The sequence below is a fragment of the Stegodyphus dumicola genome, chromosome X1 (genome assembly GCF_044657685.1).
Source record: "Stegodyphus dumicola isolate Sdum_Otavi_A_Nest chromosome X1, ASM4465768v1".
NCBI lineage: Eukaryota > Metazoa > Arthropoda > Arachnida > Araneae > Eresidae > Stegodyphus > Stegodyphus dumicola.
Genome location: NC_140780.1, coordinates 173,390,909 through 173,410,280, shown reverse-complemented (window position 1 = coordinate 173,410,280; position 19,372 = coordinate 173,390,909). Strand labels below are relative to the sequence as shown.

The window sequence follows — 19,372 nt, the reverse complement described above, 5'->3', positions numbered from 1 at the left end:
AGCCTTTCATCCCTTATAATTTTAATGAACTCAGTATCTTTAACTAAAGACACTTTGCTGGATATTTCATCTTTTAAAATTTTAGGATTGTAAGATTTTTCTCTACATCTTTAACAAAGACTGCGTAATTTCTTACTTCTTTCTCATGGCAAATTTTTAATAGGCATTCTAACGATATGGGCGGTTTTTACTGAAAGTCCGGGCTTGACCCGTTCTCCGAGCTCCACTCCTTTATTCTTCATTACAGTTTGCGAGTAAGCGCAAAATAGACTAGAAAAATTCTCCTACCTATATGCTTTTCTGTAAATACCAAACCAGAAGAACAAAATAACCTGTATTAAACTTTACTTAAAACGCAAAACTAATCACCACTACACAGGAAAAAACACCGCACTTTACCTCGTAGCGCTTCGCCGAAGTAAAAAAGACCGTAATTATTTTACTTACTTATTGTTTCCTTCCTTCCTGACAGTTTTGCACAAGGCTCCAGTACTTCCAGTCTAAAAAATTAAGCCCTGAACTAAAGCGCAGACACATTTTTACTCACGACAATATTTTTCATCATCTTTCAAGTTTTTAGCATCTTATTTTTATTTATAATTTCTATTACGTGAAATTTCTATTATTCTTCTTCTACCTGATCCTATGCACTGACGAATGACAATGCCTCTCCTCGTTGAATTTCACACACAGAGGGTTATTACTTTCGATTACTCTCCAATAATTTGTGTATTTCTTTCATATCTTCATGATTGAGTGAAAGTCAGGATAAACAACTAGCTCCGAGTTCAGAAAGGAACATTTTGCAACGCATGTATGAAGATGCATTCACTTTGAATTAGGGTATTACTAGATTTTAAAACAATTTTAAACCAAGGAGGCTCTAACCTCCTTGGTTTTACCTGCAACTCTCGAGTGTTCCCTGGTGGTCAGTAGTACAACGAATATATTTCCGGTTTTATGTGTGAATGTTTTCATTGTGAAGTTTTCTTCAATGTTTTGCAAATTGTTGTGTATACGGTAAATAAACTGTGAGTGAGCGTGTAGTTCTGTCATGTTTCTTTAGTAATTTAGGTGCGATCGCGTACTTAAGCATTATTTTCTATGCCACTCTGATTTTCAACTCGAGGGACAGAATTATTTATGGTAATATAATATGAAAATCAGTTCAATTTCTTTAATAGAGGAATTTATTTAATTATAGCATTATTATTTTGTAGTTTTGCCCTTTTTGTGTTGCAATAAATTTAATCAAATGATAAAGTTTCCTTTCTTCCTGTATATCAACTGCCATAAAAAAATTAAGATTTCCCCTTCACAGACTATATCATGCTGTATTTTAAATTTTAACATGCTTATTATAAAGTTTCTGCTACTGTACTTAGGATTTCTAAATCCTTTATTTGATATGATGTCATAAAACTAATTGGAGAAGTATTTATTATTAGGGAAAACCTGAAATTTAGAATTTATGTTTAATTTGTATGCATTTATTTTTGCATAAGATTTATGATATTACTTTTCTATGGGGAAGGGAGAAGTTAAGAGTTAGTAAAATAGAAATTTTGCTGTTGTCAAAAGCATTTTCACTACAAGTCATTAAGAGGTTTACAAAAAAATGGCCTGTGAATGTTTTTAAATGGGAATATTTCAGTTCCTTGTTTTGTAAATGTCTGCCTAAATACACATGTCGTTTAAAAGCTACCTTAAAAGTAAGAAAGCTGTAATTTACTCCTGCAGTGCTATTTCACAAAATAATCATGTATTGATTTTTGAGTTAGACAAAATTGAGCTTTAGTTACAGGTAATTTTAGAAAAATATTATGTGTATTTCAAGGTAATCTGAATTGTATCTTTGTGTTTTTGATGGGAAAAAAATTGTTAAATACTTTTGCTTCACAAAAAAGAAATGTCCTCATCACATTCTGTCAAATAACATGGAGTATTTTTCAAAAATTATTTTTAGTCTAAGATCAAATTAAGTTCAAGGTGCCATTTTCAACCTGTATATGGTGTGCTGAGTGTTAAATTTCACGATAGATTTGATGGACTTCTTTTGCGCTTTAATTACTGATTGAGGTGACAATTTTTTTTTTTATTGGCTAACATTATAGTTGGTTGTTAATCATTTTAATGGTTTTAAGTAGATCCATCGCATATGTATTTAATCTATTTAGCAGAGCTCTATGTAATGCTCAGTTTATATTTCATTAAGAAAAATGGCAGGAATTTTTCAATATAAAAAAACTTGTAACTTTGTCATTTCTATTGTATTTATTAAATTTTACAGTATTTTAATTCATTCCTGTATTCCCATCCACATTTGACCTATTAAATGCTATATGACTTATTTTTATGTAGTCATTTTATCTTTAACTCTTTCACCACCAATTCGCCCCACACGGCCCTACATTGAGACAACTAGAACCGTCCGAAAATGGCCGAGATTGCAATCTTGTTTTCTTCCCCTCCTAAGGTATGCAGTAGCAAGTGCAGTTTCCCCCAAATGTATTGTATCAGTTTACTGCGAACAGCTTGTCGTAAGAGGTTTCTTATCTTTTGGTTGCTCCTGACATTTTGTTGCTGATTCTTTTTTGGAACAGTATGCTTTTAAGCTTTAAACAGCAATAAAAGTGCAGTTTAAAAATTTAAGGATTATATTTATTTTTAATCAATTTATTCCTTCCTATAAAAATAATGGAAGTAAACAAAATCTCAGTCGTGAATCATAACAAAGCCACAAAGGCTTGTTAGTCTGACCTTCAGAATAGCTTTATAAAGAATGGAGTCGAAGGCTAATGGAATCTTAGAAAGTACAAGGGATGTCATTCGAAATCTTCACACCTATTTTCTGCATTAATGGACAGGGAGGGGAGGAACTTGTTGTGAAACTGGAAAAGTATTTCGGGTGGTTCGGATATTTTGAGGATACAGGTTAGCAAAGGGTCTGCGTTTCAAAGAGTTAATGAGTTAAAAACTGCAGAATTTAATACCAGGTTTAGAAGTTCTAAATAAGAGAACATGAATTTTCTTTTACAATTTTTTATTAGAAAACACTTTCTTATTTATTTATTGTGTAAAAGTCTCAGAACTGCATCTCAAGCCTGTAGCAAGGAATCATGCACTAATCGTCTCATGAACCCATTGATTAAACTCATAATTTTCGCAAGCAGTGTGTAACTTATCACGTGTACCACAAAAGAATTATACGCACAAAAAAATTATTGCATGCGTAAAATCTTCATGTATAATTTCTCTAATTATTTCCGTTCAGTTCCTGTAAGTTACAAAAGAATTGTTTCTAAACTATTTTCTGAATGAAAAATTTTCTTAATTTATTTGAAATGCATTATTTTTAAAGAACTGTAATTTTATGTTAATAAACACCAGTATTAAATCTGGGAGTACTAGAGAAGACTAATTGAAACTAAAAATATCCTTCCTATAATAGTCTCCTAGCTTTGGCTTACATGTTAGCTTTGATTTTAAGCAGAAAATGATAGTAAGATGCCTGTATATTATTTATTTCAACAACTAAATGCCCCTTATTTTTATCTCATTGAATTGCTTAAATTTGTTACAAAGACCAGCTTAACAGGGTTAGTTTACAACTGATCATCTTATATAAATTCAAATTTTAACATCAAATATGAGACATGTTTTATTATATTCTTTGTTAGCATTGCTGTTGAGATTAAAAAAGTAATTACAGTACTTATGTATTATTTCATTAACTGTAAAAGCTGGCTATGGAACTATGGAATTTGGCAAAAATCTGAGCTACATTTTTATCTGCCCCTAACAATAAAATATTCGACAGTCTCTCTGCACAATTTACCAAATAGCCTTTTTAGTGGAAGTTTTTGTGCTTCATTAAAAGGCATTTGTCAATTTGTACTATTTTGTTAGGCCTTCTGATTTTACCAGAAGCTCTGTTTCAAAAGCCATGACTACAAAATTTCTTCAAGTAATTGCTTCAGTCTATTACTGTTTTGTCGGCCACATCCAGCTTTTCTTTCCGAATTTAACAGATGTTAATTATCTCGACTGAATCGGAATGTACTCATAAATATGATTTTGCAGACCTTGCGTTCATTTTTTTTTAATGCAAGTTGGGGGAATACAGCAATAATAGTTAATTTAAGTCCTTGTTCATGAAAACTTACAGCTTATCAAGAATCAATCCAGTCAACGGAAGTATAGTTGCTATGGGTGTGTTGTGACATCAATCACTCTCATTCATAATTGTCGCTAAATTGTGCTGTTTGGTTATCCATAAGTACCGTAATCACTTGTATAAATTATGTATTATATATATAGAAAGTTTTTTCTGTGAAGTTTTAAAAATTAAAGTCAGTATTTAACTTCTCCATTCATTTCTTTGAAGCAAAATTTTCACATAAACTAGAAAGTTTTTGGCTTACTGAAGAATTCTAATGTGAGCATTAAAAATGGAATTAAAAAATGAAATACTAAGTTGCTGTGCATAAAATTAATCTTTGATTTACATCATGTAATGAGCAGCAAAAATCATTTTGCCAGAATGCTGTAATTGATAATTGTATGTCATCTTCTACATGTGTTGTGTGTTTAAATACATAATCTTTCTTTACCACTCAGTTGAGTCTGAGCATTTCTTCAAAACTCTTGATTTCGACTTTAATACTTCCTTAGTTTGATAGTTTTACAAATAAGCTCTGAAAGAATTGCCTTTCATTTTTTACCTTAACTGCAGATGCTAAAAAAAAAAAAAAAAAAAAAAAAAAAAGCTAAAGTGTTTGTATTAAAGAATGAAAATAAATATGTGCTACAGGGAAAGTTGATCTCCAAGTTATTTTCTTGAAACTTAGAATTCTTTTAAAAATATCCTCTTTCTGTGGAGTGATGTCATTCATTTATATGGCAGCATTGTTTTAAGATATATCCATAAACCTTGAGAAATCATAATTGCAAAGAAGTAGGGGGTCAAGGGTGAAGGTACTTGTGATGGTGCTTTGGCTTTCTATAACTGAACAAGTATCACATCATGAGGATCTCCTAATTCTATGAGTTTATTGATGGGAGTGATATAAGGTACATGTTTTGCATAGTTAGGTGTCAGTTTTCTTTTATTATTTGTTGTTTATTTATTATTTGCTGTTAGTTTACTTTTATTATTTGCTGCCTCCCTTTGTTGCTGCTTTTTTACCTGCATTTTTCACTAATCTTGTGAGATCTTGATTGTTGTTACTAACATCACTCTGAAGTATATATCTTGCCATCTCTGTTATCTTATGTTTCAATTCACTGAAACAAATGGTTGCTAAAGTCTCATATACAGGCACGCATTCAAACCTGGCCTGTGTGCACTCTATATTGACTAAGTTATCAAACATCTGGCATAGAATTAAAACAGCATTTTTTTCATTATACATTAATAAGGTATTGTCTATATTTTTTCCTATTACCTGCATTGACCTTCTCAATGTGCTTCTTACAAAATTTTGGTATGCAGCGACAGATGCATGCTTTCATTCAGTGCATCATGCTACCACTGTTACATATATGTAGCAACTACTGCCTTTTAATAGACCTTGGTAGCAGACCTTGTTTCTGCACAGTACAATACAGTATAGCATTATTATGAGACCAAAACATTAACTATCTTTGCTGTATGTCTGGGTGTAATTTCAAACTGGCACTGGCATGTTTCAATTCTAATATTTCCTAAGCATTTGTAGGATTATAATTGTCAAGAATGTCTAGGTGTATTTACTGGTTATCAGTTTTAGATATGATAACTGATAGGCTAGAATCATGTTATTAAAAACATTACCACATGAGTACTGTGCTGTATCTAAACTAGACAGTAGAAGCAGTACACTGATAAACAGCATTCCCTTTGGCTGCTGTTATACCCACACATATCCATCAAACTGGTACATCATATATCTGGATTAGTTAATCCAAAAGATGGATTTCTATTATTCTGCTGTCTAAGATATATGTTGTTTGCATTGTGCTAAATAACAAATAACATTTATAGTTAAGAAGATTGGCATACGAACAACTGCCTGATCACAGAAGTCCAATGGAATGAAGTTTTATGCAAATGGTGTGCATACATAACAAGGTTCCAGCATTTGTATTCATATGCTCATTGAGATCTTACATAGTTACTTTGGTAGTTAGATATGGTGACTCTCCTGAAATTTTAGTGTCGTCTATCACTGATTTCCTTCAATTTACTGGTATATTTTACTACGTGAGGTACACCAGAGTCATAGCTAGGGTTTTCAGCGCCCAGGGACAACTGAAGATTTCGTGCCCCCTACTGCTTGCCAAGGATGGAAAACATTTAATTCTAAAATGTCATAACATCAGTTTGGTGCCCCTTGGATTCTGCGCCCAGGAACAGATGCCCTCTTGCCCCCCTCTAGCTACGTCCCTGAGGTACACAGTCTTCCTTTGAGTTCTATTCTGAAAGTAGAAATGTTCACCAGATTAAAAAAAAGGGGGGAAGAAAGAAATAGGACCTGTTTGTAAGTTCTGCTTGATTTTTTTAGATGAATACTGAATTAAAACATAAAATACATATGCAATAAAGTTTTTTAATATTAAGTCAGCATTAGTTTCTTCTCTAACAGTAGCCAAATTGCAGCAAGGTAATTGCACCAATACGTAAGTACCCAAATTAATTCATTTTAATTTAATGGGTGTCTAGTGACTTCTGCCTGTATGTGTATTAAAATAGTTTCTTATTAACCCCAACTATCTTCTAAATTAAATTTAAAAAAATTATTTCATTTTTTTTTTTAAATAATGCATATATTTCTTTCTTTAGAACTATGTCAAATTTAACATCTTCTGAGCTGGATCAGTATACTTTAGTGAAAAGTGAACTTAATAAATTTATACTGGATGAAACTGGACAAGATGCTCTGAGGTAATATGTGCATATCAAAAGTTAATTTTTTAATTTTTCATGTCTTATTAAAACAATGATGGGTATTCTCTGATTACTTACACACCTTACAAGAATCACTGGCAACACAGAATTTTATGAAAATGTATTTATCTGGGAACCCATATGCCAGCATATAATGTACATTGTTTTGAAATATGAGAATCATGCTTGTGGTTTCTGCTTGTTTCTGATTAGTGTGTGAATTTTTTTTTAACCTTGTAACAAATCGTAATGTCACTGTGGAATTTGCTAATGAAAAAAAAAGTCTTGCTCTTTTTTCTGAAATATGGCATTTTGCCTAGTACTAAAGAATGTAAGAAAATGAACTCCATGTAGTTCTATTTTACAAATGATTGTGATAGTAGCTTTTTCCGAATAAGTGATTCTTTTTTTTTTTTTTTTAGTCATAATAGCTTTATCCAAATTTGTGCAACTTTTCTTAATGATAATTGCTTTTTTTAATTTATGCAGTTTTCTGATCTTGCAGAGCATTTGGACAGTTAATGATGGGAAATAATTTATAAATATTTTCTATTGAGCTTAATTTTTTAGCTGTTTTAGAAATAGGCATGCTGATTTCAAAACTGTAGTTAGTTTTCTTCTACCACATCATTTTTTTTTTTTTCTCTACACCTCATGTGAATGTGATTACGCTCCACAGCATCAAGTGTAGATCATAGGAAGTACTACTGCTGTCCTTCTGGTTAACTTATATCCTCCAACTGGCACTGGGTGAATGGCGTCAAAGGAGACCAGCGATAGCTGTGTACATGTCTAGACTAGTTTGGTTACGCCAGATACCGTAGTGAGACGTTGTGTGTCACTCTGATATAGGCATGCCAACGTGGAGTCTGAGTTCTTGTTTGTATTCCAGGTTAGCGGTGTTTAGTTTTTGTTTATATATAAACTGAAGCCTTTTCTTACATCAGCCTTTGCTAGTTCATGTTGTAAGTGCTTAAGCAGCCCCAGTTTGTTTTGTTATATATGTGGCATTCCCAGTCAAAGGAGAAACATCAGTACATTTGTCAGGCAGCGTATTTTGCCAATTTTTTATGAAAATTTGTGATAAAGATAAATCATGGACCCCTCACAAAGTGTGCAAATATTGTGTTGAGAGTTTTAGGATGTGGATAAAGAGAATATATTCTAAATTTCAATTTGGCATGCCTATGATTTGTGAGAGCCCTAAGATCACTCAAGTGATTGTTACTTTTGTATACTGAAACTCTCAGGATATAACAAGAAAAATAAATGTAAAATAGAGTATCCTAGTTTGCCATCAGGCTATATGCCCAGTGCTTCACTCAGCAAAACTGACAGTGCCAGTTTTCAAAGAATTACTCTCTTTGGAAATATAGAAATATGATTCTGGTGATTATCGAATTGACCCCAACAATGAAGATTTTGAAATTGAAGATGATTCCATTCGTAAGAGATTTGGCAACAGATTTTGTAGTATCCAAAAAGGCTTTAGAGCTGTTAGCATCAATACTGCATGAGAAAAACTTGCTTGAAGAAAGAGCTAAAGCAGAGATAGTCAACCTGGTCCCTACTGCCCACTAGTGGGCGATTTAATTTTTCATGGTGTGCGGTGGAGTTTTTTGTCAAATAATGGGCAAGGAAGATTGAAACATACATGGATATGTTGATACATACACACCCCTTAAAATTTAGTTGTCAACTTGACCAGTCTCCTTCGAGAGTACTTTCCTGTTCCCAAATATTTATGCAGCCTTGTTGTTTGTTAATGAATTTTCTGTCCATTAAAATTTTAATATTGTAAATTATAGTATAAATAGATGCATAAATTTAACTATATATTTTTTACGTAACCTCCACTTAAAAACTGTTTTGTAGTTGTGTTATGTTAAGTTACTATGAATGGGTGGGCAGTATAAAAATTTTACTTGATACAAAGTGAGTGGTAGGTATAAAGAAGATTGATTGCCCTATAGCTGAGGTATCTTACTTTCAATCAAGAAAAAGTGTATTTTCTGTAATGCTTTCAAAGTGATGATGGATTTGTGTATTGCCATAAGGAACATGATTTAATGGAAGAGTTGAGAATTTCAGCCTCTAACACAACTCAATAGCAAATGTTTATCAATAGCTCAAAAGCAGAGTTTGAAGTGTACTTTCATCCACAAAGGAAATTTGTGTGGTGCTTTCAGCTTGTGAGACGAGTATGAAGTCATACAGGGAGTCATTGACTTCTTGCAATATCACATGCACCATTGGATTATTTGTGTTGACCTTAAAATGGTCTGCTTCCTCATTGGACGGCAATACAGATATACAAAGTATCCCTGTTTATTGTGTATGTTGGAGAGCAGAGTTCATGAGAAACATTTGATGCAGTCAAATTGGATAAAATAAAACTGGGTCCCATGAAGCAAGTTGTTTAAGCTTTGCCATTTGAAGGAGACTGTTTCAAGTATCTCATTTCGGCATTTCCTAGCCTGTTATTCGAAAAGATAAAGGCCAGTTTGTTTGATGGTTCATGTATTTAGCAGCTCCTTAAAGACCAACATTTCATCAGAACATTGACAGAACTTCAAAAGAATGCTTGGTTGGCATTCAAAAACATTGTCAAAGGCTTGGAAATACACAAGCACAGAATTATGGCACAATTGTCTGGTAACTTTTAGAGAGCTTCAAACTGTTTCATTGCAACATGAGCATCAAACTGCATTTTTTATATAGCCATCTTGATAACTTCACGAAAAATCTTAGTGCAGTAGTTGATGAGCAGGAATGAGGGATTCCACCAAGATATGAAGCTCATAGAGGTATGGTACCAAGGTAGATGGGATGTACGCTGAGCACCAAAAAAAAAAAAAAAAAAAGTTCTATATCTACCATTCTACTAGGCCGATTGACGAAATTCAAATTGCATTTTCCATGTCTCGAAAGCGCTACTTAGGATATATATTACATTTATATATAGAAGTACTAACTCTAACGTAGGTATTTTGACACAAAATCGGACTTTTTTTTTAAATAACATACCAACCTTAGTACTTGTGGTACTTAAGTTATTTTTTTTTAATACATACCATAAGTACTAAGATCTAACATAGTAATTTTGACACAAAATCTGACTTTTTTTAAATAACATACCAATTTTTCCCATATTTCGATTCTATGACTCAGATTATACCAAGATATTAAATTTTGTAATCTTTGGTGAGAAATTTGTGGAGAAATTAAAAAATTTATCTTAGTAAATTTTTTCAATTTGAGCCAAGAATAATTCACTTGGCAAACTTCTTAATTTTTAGCAACCTATTTTCCTATATTTTTTTTCATTGTCCATGAGCGGAAAAAGTCGTCATTTATACTTTCAAATAATTTTAACAAAGTGCGTAAACCACATTTTCGTTATTATCGCTTATAATAAATACACCAAATTTCAAAATGCGCCAATATGTAAATTCACGTATATCTTAGGAAATTTTGAATACAAAATTCTAATTTTTTGCAGGTATGCTTAGAAATACATCTACTTTAAGATGATGGCAACAATTTTATAGGTTATAATTCAAAATTGTTTTTAAAAAATTTATAAAAATTATTTTTAAATAAAAATTTTAAAAATAAATGATAAAAAATGGGCAAGTTTTGTTTGGAATGAGCCTGAAATTCGAAATATGAAAGGAAGTATCAAATAAGTTTAATAAAAAGAGATATTAGTAAATATATATCGAATTCAATTAACATTGAAGAGCTTATTTTGTAAAAACTGCTCGTGTAAAACTTGGCAGTTTGGCATAATTTGAGTCGTAGAATTGAAGTATGGAAAAAAATTGGCATGTCATTTCAGAAAAAGCCTGATTTTTTGTCAAAATATTTATATTAGAGCAACGCTATCTATAAATCTAATACATATCCTAAGTCACACTTTAGAGACATGAAAAATGCAAGTTGAATTTCGTCAATCGGCCCAGTAGAATGAGAGATATAGAATTATCCCAATTTTTTTCTTGCGAGGGGGGGGCATTGTACATACACTGGTTTCTGTAAATTAAGGAAAAATTGCACACACCCCCCCCCCAAAAAAAGGTTCCTCATTCAAAATTAAGCCAATCCATATAAAATTTGAATATCTTTACAAATAAGAATTTCTGAGTAAAACTGCAGTATGTATACAAATTAGAGGCACTGCAGTAGAATGAGAGATATAGAATTATCCCAATTTTTTTTTGCGAGGGGGGGCATTGTACATACACTGGTTTCTGTAAATTAAGGAAAAATTGCACACACCCCCCCCTAAAAAAAAAGGTTCCTCATTCAAAATTAAGCCAATCCATATAAAATTTGAATATCTTTACAAATAAGAAATTCTGAGTAAAACTGCAGTATGTATACAAATTAGAGGCACTGCAGTTGAAATACGTCATGTGGAAGAAGCATAAAATTGCATGTATGAAAGCAAGTCTGCAAATTTCGCTATGATACTAAGATAAGAAACCTGCAGTAGCGAATTCATGACAATGACCTCCACGCATCATTTGCCCAAAGAATTGTGATGGATAGCTATTGGGAAAGGCAAGACAAAGTCAGAAATGGCCACACGGCTAAATGTGTGTCCTTCTGTAGTTCATAGACTTTGGCAACAATTTTTAACCACAGATTTGGCATCCAGGAGTTTCAGCTAAGGACAGCCAACTGCTACAATGACCACTGATGACCAATATTTGTTGTTATGCACATGAAGGAATAGAACCACAACTCTGACTCGTTGGATCCTCCTTTGCTGCAGCCACTGTAAGAATGATATCAACGTCAGCCATGTGTAGAAAGCTGAGGGGACCAGCCATTTTCATGCTGCTCACATCACAACATAGAAGGAAATGGCTGATCAATGGAAGGCTGTTTTCTTTATGGATGAGTCCAGGTTTAGCCTATAAAGCAATAGTAGGCATTGTTTGATTTGGATAGAACCTGCAACCCACTATCATCCATCTGTTTGTGAAAGGGATGCATGTGGAGGAGACAGGGTCTGTGTTTGAGATGGTATCTCTTTAGATGGATGCACAGACCTCATTGTCTTTCCACGTGGAACTGTGGAGGCTAATCGAGTTGACATCCTATATACTTATGTGTGCCCTTATGTAGGGAGACTAGGTGATAATTTCCTGCTGCAGGATGACAATGCTAGACTGTAAAGGGCTCTCATCATGGATGATTATCTTCAGCAGTAAACAGTTCAGCGCAGCTCAATCACCAGACCTGAATCCTACTGAGCATGTCTGAGCTGTTCTCAATCATCTTCTTTAGACCCTTACCATGCTTGCAACTGCTTTGAAAAAGCTGTGGCTCTCACTTCATAGGTTGCATAATTGAGAGCATCACTTATCACTGTATGTGCTGTATTGCTTCTAGGGAAGATCATACTCCATATTGAAGGTAATTTTCCTATATCACACTAACATATCTGATTTCTTCATAATGTAAGTATGCTAATTTCTATAATGCCATAATTGTCTGGTAATTTTCATGTTATTTTATCCCTAACTACTCCCTGTGTTGTATACTGTGGGTCAGTTTCATTAAGTTATAACCGTTTGAGTAATTGCCAGTTTTGTGATTTTTCCTTAATTAATGATAATTAGTATATGATGGCTGACTATTGTTAGAGCATCAAAAGTGAGAATGTCCACAACTTAAACACTTCAGAAAAAAGGCATAAGTGAAAAATTTTACCTTAATATGCATGTTTTACCATTTGGTAAGGAAACTTTACCATTTGTATAAAAAAAAAATTAACTTGTAGTGACTAAATGCAGCCTTTGTATGAATAAAACTATTCTTTGTGAACCGTATATTTGGAAAGTATTCTTTGTATTTACTTTTATAATTTGTATGACCTTTTAAGACAAAGAGAGAGTATCCTGTAGCTTAAAATGTTGACATGGTAGAAAAAACAGGTTATTTTTTAATTCAGAGGCCAAAAGTTAGTAAAAAACAAGTGACAGATCAAAGACAATGAAATTGCTGTTTCCAAGTGTAATCAGTGAGTATCCAATTATGTTTGTGTATGGATCAACTACATTTGATAGATATAATGCATTATGTTCTTAGTTGCATTAATTGTTCTTCTAGCTAGCTCAGTTTTCATATTTATATGGGCATATATAATTCTAAGTTGAATAATCAGCCAAAGCTGCACAGAGATATTTAGCCCATAGTTGGCTATTGGCTAATATCACCAATGTAGATTAACTTGACCTTTTTTCCGCTCTGCCTGGAAGCCATTTCGCTAGTTGTGCACCGAAGTTTGCTGATTGTTTCCTCTATGTTTGGTTTCTCCAAGTTGACTCTGACTGTCTTTGCATTCCTCCCCAGTGGCATCTATTTTTACTTTCTTTTGACACTGGTCTGAGGTTAAAGTTGCCCTTCTTTTATTCTCCAGGGCATACAAGGTGTGACACAAACAACATGAGACTGGTCCAATAAATCATTGTACTTACAGAATTAGTTCTTCATGACATTATCACATTCAAAGTCATGCCCTTCAGCATTCACGCTCTTCTGCATATGGTGCTGCCATTGCTGGTAACAGTTCTGGAACGAGGTTTTTGGAAGGCCCTTCAGGAAATTCTCTGTTTTTTTCTGAACGTTTTCACTTGAGGTAAAATAGTTTCCCTTTAAGTAAGATTTAACTTTAGGAAATAAAAAAAAGTTGCATGGAGCCAAATTTTTTCACAATTTGGCTCCATGCAACTTTTTTCCAATTTTTTCACAAATTTTTTTTAGTACTTAAATGTATTGATTAACTGATTAACAGTCTGACCACTGGGAACCCATTCAATCATGATGAATGTGCTGGGCACTCCCTTGGACCCCCAGCACATTCATCATCTTTCACGCTGTCCCTTCCCCCTGAAAACTGCGTATGCCATTCAAACACACGTGCATGAGACTAAGTTTCATCTCTGCCTCGGAAGCCTTTCTTAAGTTTCACAAGAAACTTGATGTTGATTCACTGTTCGATTTTTGCATTAGACGTTTTTCAGCAGAATGCAGTTGTACGTGTTCACTCAGTGACACAGTATTCCCCACTGGCGAGGTCGAAACTGGCCTCATGGATAGCGGAGGTGTGTGGCATGACGTCACCAAAACTGTTATTGCCAGCTCCAAATTGTTTTCAAGCTGCACACTTAGTCTCATTTTTTCTGTATCACAGCTCATAATATTAATTTAAAAATGCATCAGAAACAATTTTTGTGGAGGCTTTTTTGAGGGGAACTCTCTCTGCCATATCGAGGATATGGACCCAACAAGTTGATACCAACCAGTTCATTAGGAAAGGTGGTTTTAATATTATTTAGCTATCCAGCTTGGCTATTATTAATATTGTTAGTGTGCTGATACATATGGCACTACTTGACATCTGCAACTGCAACAAATTAAAAACCTGAATTTTTCGTAAAATGAAATCAGTCAACTCTTCCACCTTTGTTTAATACTTGCTAAAAAATTCAGCTTCTAGCCTAAGCATGGTTATTTACTACTTGAAATGCTAAGCACTTTTAAATGTTTCTCAGGTTATGTTTCAGTTCCTGGTTCACCCACCAGGAACTTGTCTATGCCCTTGTATACTGCACAAAAAAAGGGGCAGTTCTATATCTCCCATTCTACTGGGCCAATTAACGAAACTGAAATTGTTTTTCATATCTCGAAAGCGTGACTTATGTTAGATTTATATATAGCATTGTTCTAACATAGGTATTTTGACACAAAATGGGACCTTTTTCTGAAATAACATACCAGTTTTCTTCCATGTTTCGATTCTGTGACTGAAATTATGCCTAAATATGAAATTTTGTAAAATTTGGTGCGAAATTTACTGAAAAATTCAAAAATTTATCTTCACGCATTTCCTCAGTTTGCGCCAAAAAATTCACTTGGTGAATTTCTTAATATATGGCAACCTATTTTCCTTTCCCTTCCATTGTGCAGGAGCCAGAAACATCATTTCTATCTTTTTACATTGTGCTTGAGCGTAAAAAAGTCGCATCATTCCTACTTTTAAATAGTTTTAACAAAGTGCCTAAACCACATTTGATGTTATTATCACTTTCAACAAATATGCCAAATTTCAAAACATCCCAATATATAAATTCACACATATCTCCAGAAATTTTGAATAAAAAACTGTAATTTTTGCAGGTATGCTTAGAAATAAATCTACTTTGAGGTGATAGTAAAAATTTTATAGATTATAATTCAAAATTCCAAAGTGACGGATCTCCTGGTTATAGCTTAAATTGCACAAAGGGGACCCACAAATAAAAGGTTTAAAAATGTTGTTTGCAGTAATAATATCATTACACCCATCATATAATAATTCTTTCGTACTAAATAGTACATGATGTGGCATTTAGGAAATACTTTTACCTCAAGTGTCTATCGTGTAGCTGCGTAGTCAAAATTTTTTATCAAGAAAGGTCTAAATATTACTTAGTAATCAGTATGATACACATAACCATATTTTATTACTACTTTTCAATCATATTTGTTATAAAAAGTAAGTGACCTTCTGGGAAAACTCCATTTCTATAGTGAGGTATTAACTATCAGTACATTGCCACATGACCAGCAGTCTACATGTCAATCGGAAAATCCCATTAATAAAACATAACTGTTGATGCCTGCAATGTATTTCTTCAATGCAATGGCTTTTTTCCATCATCTGTTATTTCACTAGATCGAAAACAAACATATCGCCACAAGCTAGTAGCAGAAGATTTTTGTGTATTGTTAACAGGAACTGTGTTTACTTAGTAATGATATGCATCTATCAGATAATATCATTTCTCTTTATAGTACTGATTATGTATATTGCATTGCATGTATTCCATTAACAATTTTCTGAGCATGTTAACGATCTTTCTTGTTTCCCATGGCCTTCTCAGTTACCAGACTTCAGTATTACACAGCTTTTAAAATAATGTTTAAGATCACTATCTGCTTTTAACATATTTGTGAGCATAACATATTTATGTGAAGTGCAGGAAAAATTATATAAAATCTTGTTATTTGCTGTCCAGGGTTTATATTTCTCTATTCTGAGAAGAATTTCTAATGTCTTGAATGCAAAAAATACTGTCAAAGAAATTCATTCTTTTAGTAGATGTTGTCTCTCCACCTCCCCTAATCTACTTATCTCAATCATTATCAAAACAAGCACCTTCAAGATGAGAGATTCACTTAACCAGCAAAACAAAATGTAAAAAAGGACTCCCTTAATGAGCGATGTTTTGCAGAACGATGCCATGGAGATACCATCACATCACATGTAGAATCCTGCTTGGATCTTAGCTATCAGTCTGTGTTCTGTGTTTGTTCAACTAGCCTCTTACTAACTCTTGTAAAAGTGGTAGTCAGACACATTATTATGTAATTTTTAGTTCAAAGTTTAAGCATGCTTTCTTGTTTTTCTCCAAAAATGCTGCAAGGAGACAGGGGTAAGAGAAGAAAAATACTATTGAAGTCAAACAGAAAATCACTGGCAGACGAGATTGAGCTGTGAGCTTAGTTGACCTACCACACACATAAAATTGGTGGTCTGCATCAATTATTCACACTACTCTTGAGATTGATGCTTCGAAGGGTGTCACAAAAATTTTTATGCAGCAGCCAAGTATTCTCAAAGCTGTTGAAATATGACTTCTTGTAGGGATCAACAAGAAGCAAATGCAAGGTGACACTATTAACGAAAACATAATTTGTGAGAAGGCAAAATAATTTTTGCTGACCTCGTTAAGAAGGCACCTGGATCATCAATGGATGAAGATGAAGCATTCAAGACAAGTGGTGAGTTGAAAAGTTTAAGAGAAGGACAGCCATGTACAATGTTGTGAGGCACAACAAACTCATATATGAAGGAAGCCGAGACTTTCATCGATTTAAGAATCTTGGGAATTGTGATGGTTATTTGCTGCAGCAGGTTTTTAATTATGATAAGATGGCTCTTTTCTGGAATAAGTGATGAAGTGAATTTATATTACATCAGAGAAGAAAGCATTGCAGCACAACAAACCAAAGACCATCTCACGCTGTTGTTTTGTATGGGAAAGGATCAATAATAGAACCCTTATTTCTGCATGGAAAAAGCTTTGGCCAGACAGTATTGTTGAATGCAATTTTGAGAGCTTTGGTCAAGTGCTTGTGGAACTTGCAATCGACAAGACCAAGATTATGGAACTTATGGAGATTACTATAAGAACTTGTAGAACTAGAGTTAGATAGTAATGACATTGTTGAACGGAAGAACGTAGCCATGACCTAACCACTGAAGAGCTTATGGAGCTGCATTTTCTTTCACAGCAAAAAGTTACAGAGGACATTTCATCAAGGGAAGAAAATGAAATAATGGGGATGATGTTGCAAAGAAACCACATACCAGTAAAATAAAAGTGATGCTAAAAGTATGGGAAACTATTGCATCTTGTGTTGACAAGCATTACCCTAATGCTGAGTATGCTATAAATTTATATATAAAAAAATAGGGTTCCATTTCTGCCAAATTTTGAAACACAGGCAGAGAAACAAATGTCTTTAGACAATTCTCTTGTGAAAAAGGATGTATTATGAACAATGAATTACATTATTATTTGAGTGTTTTTTTTTTTTTTTTTTTTTTTTTTTTTTTTTTTTTTTTTTAAGAATGGAATGCATTATCCTATGGAAAAAAAAATTTCTTCACTTAACAAGTGTTTCGAATAAGGTTTAGGAACCAATTATGCTCATTAAACAATGTTCCATTTTATTTTGTAGAAGCAGATTTCATTAGCCTTTAGTTGGATGTAATTAAATCAGTTTTGAAAATTAAAATTCTTTTCTAGAGAATGAATAGTAATCAGGAATATTTGAGAGTTATCGAAATGCAGTGATAAGATCTTTTTAAACCAGTTCTTAATGATTTTAGACTTAAGTTCCACTTCTAGTAAAATTTTGAAATTTATATATATATATGTATGTTTGTTATAGCCATTAACTTTTTAGATTATTTTATGCTAATTAATCAGTTATTGTGATTTAAAAATTTATTGTTAACTCAGTTTTCCCATAGTCCTCCTCACCAGGATACAAATTAACGTTACAGAATATCTATGTTGAGGGGTTTGAATGTTAGACATAGCGCTTTTGGCAGCATCACCTATGGTTTGCATCTCTTGCATAGCTCTGCTAGTAAATAGTCTGGCCTTAGCCATTCTGCTAGCCTACATTAAAATGTGCCGTTTAAATATTGAGCCAGTTTAAGTAAGCCAATCCGTGTAGTCTCTGATTACAGTACTTTTAATTTTAAATTTCAGCTTATGTTATTCTAAATACTTGCAAATGGTGGATTTATTTGTGCACATGAATTGCACTTTCTGTTTGTGTAAATAGTAAATAAAAAGGTTATTTAAACTTTCTTAAAGACTTTTTTTATAATTCAGATAAAGGAATTATTTGCTTGTCAGTTCAATAGGGTGTGAAGGTGTTTGATTTAAATTTTGCACTTCCCTATAACTTCTAACTCTGAAAGTTCATTTTTTCTAGTCTCTAAAAAAATATTTGAAAGTCTCTTATGCTTCCTCATTTACGAAAACAAAACAAAACAAACAAACAAACAAACAAAAAACAAAAAAAAAAAAAACTGAAAGCTTTCAGATTTACATTATGCCCAAAGGGGTCGCTTTTTTAACATTCTATGTGTTACCTTTATTTATTAAATATCATGTTCTCATTCAAGCCATAAAATTCAATTCAACTGCAATATCGCAAAATAATTTTAAAATGATAATACCTTTAGAATTTCCAATACACAATCTCGTGCGCTGGAGATAAAAATGTTTTTTTCCCCGTACACAATGTTGCCATTGCTCGCTTTTAAATTGTTGAGTTTGCTAACCAAAGAGTCATTAAAGTGTTACAAATATGAAATCTATAATAAAACAAATTTTAAATTCCAAATTAGGGCTTCCAGATGCCCGTATTTAGTGGAAGATTACATTATTCAAAATTTGATGACTGTAGGTACCATTGTTTTATCACAGTGGCAGACACATATATACATTTATGCAGATTCTTCATTAGTTAATTTCTTTAAATATAACACAGAGCGATAATATTTGGTGGCAACAATTTGAACAGTGTATCAACGTTTATAGTGAATTGACGCATAATGCCAAAATGAAATTAATAGTCCTTCTGGGCAAATTGCCCCTTTGGATTAAAAACTAAAAAGCCCTGATTTGATTGTGTGTTACAAATCAACAATTATGTATTAGCTGTTGTTAGAAAACATTCCATTTTCAATTCCTGAAATTAAGTCCAGATTTTTGTTCCCCCCCCCCCCAAAAAATTACCGGTAGAGTATTTTTATATGAGTATGAATTTTTAAAAGTTCTTCAAAAGGAGAATTTTCATAGT

At 33.0% G+C, this 19,372-nt stretch overlaps 1 protein-coding gene across 1 annotated transcript in view; it reads left to right on the top strand.

Moving 5' to 3' along the window:
* The first annotated feature begins 888 nt into the window (after positions 1-888).
* The window catches only part of LOC118184156 (CUE domain-containing protein 2-B), an 80,800-nt gene continuing 62,316 nt past the window's right edge, over positions 889-19,372 (top strand). Inside the window, exons 1-2 of the mRNA XM_035353804.2 lie at positions 889-1,146; positions 6,824-6,925. Of these exons, the coding sequence (XP_035209695.1) occupies positions 6,828-6,925 (98 nt within the window). The 5' untranslated portion in view covers positions 889-1,146; positions 6,824-6,827. The remainder of the gene's footprint in view (positions 1,147-6,823; positions 6,926-19,372) is intronic.